Source organism: Gavialis gangeticus, unplaced genomic scaffold (assembly GCF_001723915.1).
Source record: "Gavialis gangeticus isolate Ggan-Ray unplaced genomic scaffold, GavGan_comp1, whole genome shotgun sequence".
NCBI classification, from domain to species: Eukaryota; Metazoa; Chordata; order Crocodylia; family Gavialidae; genus Gavialis; species Gavialis gangeticus.
The window spans coordinates 34104779-34111374 of record NW_017728997.1 but is presented as its reverse complement, the minus strand read 5'-3'; the positions used below and the strand labels follow the sequence as shown (position 1 = coordinate 34111374).

Sequence of the window (6596 nt, the reverse complement as noted above, 5' to 3'; positions counted from 1 at the left end):
TACTGTGGATTAGGCTAATTAGCTCCACAGTAAACATATCACATCTACATTGTGCAGGGCTATTAGGCTAGAGTAAACTAATAAACTCCACAGCAGGGTAGTACTTATTTTACACATGTAGACACTGATGCAGCTGGCTGGGGCATGAGGGTGCTTCAGTGCAGGAGCTGTCTGCTAGCTATCCCCTCACTGGAGCACCCTTATTCCTCAGCCAGCCCCTCCACAGCATGTTGAGGCAGGTCAGAGCAGTCCTAGGCTGGCAGGCTAACCCCTCTGGGCCTCATAGTTTCATAGTGCCTAGTTCCTGCCAGCCAGGGCTGTTCCGACCCAGCTCAATGTGTTGTGGTCCCAGGCACATGTTCAAACGGTGCGCTTGGGAGAAACAAATTCTAGTGCAGTATGTGCCCAAGTTCATTGTTCCTCCCTAATTGCCTGTCTAGACATACCCAGTGAATAGTAAGAGATACTTTGCAACCAAATTTGCAGTATAGGATGTTTCTTTGGTTTAATTTTTTAGGTTGGTTCTCTTCACAAGGGATTCTACTGTGTTCCATACATTGCTATCCTAGCTCTGCTTTCCAAACACTTATGTTAGCCTGTGAAAGAATGATAAAACAATGTGACAGATTATTCTGAGTATGTATCAAATGCCATGTTTGATACCATGTTTGCATTTAGAACTATATTTAATTTTATTATTTGTAGGAAATATAGGCAGCAAATATAGTAAATTATAACAAACTATGGGAGTGTCTTTATATTTTGACTAACTTTCAAGAGGGTTTGTTACTGTTTGGTGTGTTGTTGCAGGCATGGTGGGATGCTTTTCTGAACAATCTTGTTCCATATCATTTCATTTCTCAAATACACCCAGCACTCTTCTGCAGAAGGTCTGATCTGGACTTTCACCTGAAAAATCAAAAGCAGGACCTTGGGGCATGCATGCTTCATGCAGGTCAGAGGTACTGGGAAAGGCTTTATTTGCGGTAGGAGAGAGGTAATCCTTGATATTGATTCCTCTGATTAACTCTTCAAAGTATTGTTTCATGGAAATCTTATACTTGATAGGAACCTGACAGAATGAGCTTCCTTCTGTAATTTGTTCTATTTTTTCCTTGAATTTTTTATCCTCCTGAAGAAATTGTACTGAATTTGAATGCTGTTCCAGGAAAGTTTTCATTTGTTGATAAAGCTGTGTGGGGGGTTCAGTTTCACTTGATGCTGGTTGCAGTTTCTCTAATTTTGTATAGTAGTCTTCCTGTAATTTTGCTTTTAATGCTGCAATTCTGCAGCTTATTCCATTCAGCAAACTGGTCCCAACTGTGTCTATCATCACCTGGATGTCAATAGTACTGGATGTGAGTCCATTGATAAGCTTTTCTGCTTCCTGTTTTAAAAGAGTTCATGAAAAATTTTCTTAGTAGCATTTACAAGTAGTATTCAAATAGTTTGAGATGACAAACTAGGGGGGACCAGAAGGGTTTGGGGGAGACGCTGTTTCCCCTAGCACCCGCTGGCATAACAAGGAGTAATGGGCACAAGTTGATGGAGAGGAGGTATAGATTGGACATCCGCAAAAACTACTTCACAGTTAGGGCGGCTAGGAGCTGGAACCAACTTCCAAGGGAAGTGGTGCTGGCCCCTACCCTGGGGGTCTTTAAGAAGAGGCTGGATGCCTACCTGGCTGGACTCATTTGAGTCCCGTTTCTTGTTTTGGGGTTTTGTTGTTCTCCTGCCCTGGCGGGGGGGCCGGCTAGAAGATCTACTAGGTCCCTTCCGACCCTAAATCTATGAAACTATGACAAGATTTAACATTTTCAAGGGTACTTTGGAATTTAGTTATAAATTCTAAAATTGTTTCAATTCTGCCTGCTGTCAATGCTCAAAACTAATTACAGATGTAAAGAATTGGCCACACTTTTGAACACTTTGAGTCACTGCCTGACTTACTAAACAGTTAAGCTGCAGGCCACTTTTCAAAGTCAGTCCTTTAAAATGATTTCCAATGTGTCTTATCCTCGGTAAGTTGGGAGTTTTCTTTCCTATAAGAATCTGTGCAACCTTACAGTTTATGCTCTACTATGGGTGTTTCCCATGCTTCTGGGCTTTACTGGTTGCCACATGGGGCTAGGAAGGAATATTTTTCCCCTTCTGTTGTGACAGATCAGGGGGTCTTTTGTCATTAGAGTGTTATGCCTTGTGGTTGTTTCCAAGTTGACTGTATAGTCTTACAAATGGGTTAGACAATGGATGTGTATAGGATGGTTTGCATAGGCATTATCCTGCCCCTGATTTGGGGGGGGGACTTGCACTTGGTGGCCTCTGAAGGTCCCTTGTAGCCCTACTTTTCTATGATTCATTGGGCATTTATGCTCAGTAAAGGACCAGGAGGGATAGACAGCGTGGGGAGAAGCCCTGAGAAGGAGCAGGGAAGATGGGCAATTGTTTTGCTTTCCTGGTATTGAGAGCCTGAATGTTGGTGTGGGTTCTGGGTGGTGGGGGGCATTCTCTCAGTGCCACTGCCTGGCTAGTAAGGGATCCTAGGCCTGGTAGATCCTAGAGCCAGTGTTTCTAAGTGTGTTGCAAATAGCTAGACTCACAGATTGGAAGCCCAACTAGGCAGCCCCTGGGCCAGACTCTTCATGAATTTCATATTTTAGTACAAAAGCAGATCACCACAGACCAAGTAGTAAATTTACACCTGGGGGGTCTTTAGCCTCTTTGTCTTAATTATTTGGCCAAGCTCACAGAAGGACTGATGAGACACAACCAGAATGTACTTTAATGCTCACTTCACTGAACCAAGGTATCTCGTATAATGTAATCCTCTACTGAAGATCTACAAATTGACTGCTTAATATCCAAATTTACATGCACCTGACTGACTTCCTAGCAGACATCAAGGGGCTGTATTCAATTAATAGAACATGAGGCAAATGAGTCACTTGTACCTTCCTAGTTTGTGGCCTGTCTTCAGATTTCTGAAGCACTTGTGCAACGCTGCAGTGCTCCTGGGTTCCATAGAGTTTGCAGATTGCATCTATTGGTTTATCATCAGTCACACACATCTGAGAAAAGAGCACACCAACATCTTGTGTCATTGCAAGGAAAATTCAAGATTTGTTGGCCCAGCAGTTGGGTGGGTTTGTCTGCTAAGTAAGTACTGGTACAATTACCAAAATTAAATATTCAGAATAAAGCTGAAGAAGCAAATTTGTATTATAGCAACAGTCAGCTCTACTGAAATCATCCAATGGTACACTAACTATATTCCTTAAGCCACATTATAGTACACCCCAAAACAATATTCCCTACCTCTCAAGAGCATTTGAATAGCACATGTTGGAGGGAGGCTATATATATTGTGTGTATATAACTGTTTTAATATTTATATGCCTATCAAGCCTTTATTAATTTGTCTTACATTATGGCAGAAATAGGACTCAAGGAGATGTTTGAAAGAAAATAGTGACTTAGTTCAGGGAAGGGGTTTCACACATGAAGGAAGTCCCAGAAATGTTTAAGTAAGAAGTTTAATTACCTGGTTCTTGAAGCTGCCTGTTTTGGAATGGTTGAGGTGACATGATAAGAGAGAAAAGCAGAGATGTGTGAAGGATTCAGAGAATAAGAAGCAGTGAAATGGGAAGTAAGTGGAAGGATTCAAAGTGCAGGTGTAATTCTTTAACAACAATTGGACAGTGTGCATCTCATGGAAATGATGTGTGTATGTGGTTTTGTTTAATGTTTTCTCAACCACTAGTACAAAAACTACAGTGACTCTTGATGGATGTCCAAACTATTGGAGTGAGGCTTTTGTCTTGAACTAAATAATTTAATGATTGCATTTTTATTTCATTCTTTTAATAAATGGCTGCTTGCTGTGTCAGTGAGAGGGCGTGAGAAGAATATTTCAGCAGTCCAACTGCAGGAACAAGCACTTGCTGAGATTTGTTTCACTGAAACTTCTCTCATGGTTACAGTTGAGCATATGTTTGTTTAACTTTCTAAATTGTGATCTTTGAATAGCTCCATGGAACAAAGTATAACTTGGTGTTACTAATGGTGGTAAATTCTGGCCCTAATTGAATAATTTCTTGAGACGCTTAGAAAATGTAAAGCCCTAAATAAGTTGTGATGACAATAATTAATAATAAATGATTATGGTGATTTGTGGTGCAGAGGCTGAGGCTGATTTTTAAGGGGCAGATAGTTCTACTCATTGTGAAAAGCTCTGTACTGATTAGACCGTTCATCTAGATGGAAGTAATTGTTTGGGTAAGATTATTCAGATAGCAGGCTTGGCTCCATTATCTCTTTTTGTAATCTAAAAAAATCAAACAATCTGATTGGTTGTCTCTAAACTTTATAAAGATAATAGCTTGATTAGACTACAGTACTCCACTAAACTAAGTAGAATACATCTTTTTTTCCAGTTTATGCTAAACACCTGAAACACATTTACTTAGTAAACAGCTAAAGGGAAAATGTAAAGTCATACCACATTCATATATTCCTCATGTTTTTCACATACTTGGGACAGCTGTTTTTGCTCCTGGGCATGAATGTTTTCAAGTACATCCTTAAATGTTTCAAGTATGCCTTCAACTAGAATGTTTCTTTGTAATCCCGGTATTCCTCTACCCCTTAAATATATGACCTAAAAGTAAAAAGATTACACAGGTTTAAAAGATGAAGATACTTTTCTACTGATCTCATTTGCAGGTACTCTAAACAATACATCAGCATTCTTTAATTAGGATTTATATTATTGTAATCTTGAACTGAGGTGAAATACCACATCTTTGTAATCCAGACTGCAGTTTCCTTCAACTATGTAACACCAGGCTCATAAGCATCAATTTTCCAAATCCCACCCTTGTGTGAGAGTATGCAAAGCTCGCTGTGAAATGGAAAGAACTGCATTTGTTCTTTCAAGTACAGAATTTATCTCCTAATATCATACCCCATATACCTTTCCCCCCCAAAATGGGCCCTCCAGAAATGTGGCATGTATTTTTAGCAAGGAAGTTGATTTTTATTGTTTGCTGGAATAGAAGCTGGGTGGACTAAAGCAGTGGTTTTCAACTTTTTTCATTTGCAGACCCCCTTGGAAATTCTGAATGGAGGTGTTGGACCCCTTCGAATTGTAAGTGTGGGTATTCCCATATTTTTCATTGACCATAGTTATCTTTCAAAGACCTCTTAGACATAGTCTGCAGACCCCCAGGGGTCTGTGAACCACAGGTTGAAAACCACTAGACTAAAACAAGTGGGCATTGTGACAGGATGGCTGCCATTTCCCCCTGGGGCTGTAAGCAGCATGGCGGAGTCCAATGTTAGCCCTCTCAGAGCTGCTAGTGAGGTAGTGGCATTTTGCTGAAGAGTCACTGAGCTGGCTGAGGCTGCCTACCCCTTGTAACTTGACACTGTAGTCCTTCAAAGTTAGAAAATGTCTGGGTATACCTGACATTTCAAATGAGAGAAACGCTTTGATTACAAAGACAACAAAATGCAAATGTCCCTACTTACTTTCCTGCATATAGGACAGCAGAAGTGTCCATTGACATGAGTACAGTTCTGGATAATGAGTATCTTTTCCAGGCATTGCTTGCAGAAATTGTGAGCACAGACCAGGACCAGTACTGGTGGGGTGAACAGCTCCAAGCACACTGGGCATGAAAGTACCTCCTCTAAAGCCTCCATTGCATTTCTTCACCATGTGAAGAAAAGTGTCACCTAGACGGCTCGCCTCAATAACCTCCTCTAGTAGCTATTGCCATCCAATCTCTAGAACATTTCCGAAACCTCTGTGACAGCAGCTCCATGGTGACAAACATCAACAGCTTCCTTCTTTGGAATGCTGATAGTTAGCTGGCATTCTCGTGCCTGATCACACCGCATATATGCTAATTATTGCTAAAGTAGCCCAGAATGATCTTGTTTCTTTTGGAACACAGGAGTTTTAAGTATAGCAAGTTGTCTTGGACATATGGAAGGAGGACAGCACCAGTGTTTTTATGGAAAGCTACCATAAGATAGCTTTGCTTCTAGATAAAATACATTTTTTTCTGGAGCAGACTTTCTTTGGAAAAAAATCCTGTCCTCAACTGCCTTTTAATTTTGCATTGTCTTCCCCTTCCTTTCATTTATCCATCTCTGGTCACTTTTTCTTTAAATTACTTTGGAAGCTTCAGCAAATAATTTTTCTGTCTCTGTGTCTGTTTTCCTTTAACTGTGTTCTTTGTAATTGGGAACATATTTAATATTCAGCTAAAGAAAATTGAGTAATTTTATAATATTGAACGCTTAATAAATACAACTTTTGATGAAGTATTCTGACAAGAATAAATTATATTTTGTGAGGTTTACTGCTAGATATCAAGCTTCAATTAAAGTCTTTATAGACATAATCTTGTAAGGCAGAGATGGAACAGGGGCTGGCTTCCCAAATTAAGGACAACAAGAAGTCCTTTTTTAAGTACATAGGGAGTAGAAAGAAGGCCCCAGGAAATGTGGGGCCCTTGCAGGACAAGACGGGGAATCTGGTTGTCACGCCAGACGACAAAGCCAACATATTTAATAACTTCTTTGCCTCT

At 40.3% G+C, this 6596-nt stretch overlaps 1 protein-coding gene across 1 annotated transcript; it reads right to left on the bottom strand.

Annotated features, from left to right (window-relative positions):
* Positions 1 to 766: 766 nt before the first annotated feature.
* Positions 767 to 5769, bottom strand: LOC109288859 (E3 ubiquitin-protein ligase TRIM63). Its single transcript, XM_019504614.1, is given in 4 exon segments — positions 767 to 1387; positions 2952 to 3068; positions 4499 to 4657; positions 5530 to 5769. Coding segments are annotated over 4 exon segments (1071 nt in total). The 5' UTR covers positions 5704 to 5769.
* Between the last annotated feature and the right edge of the window lie 827 nt (positions 5770 to 6596).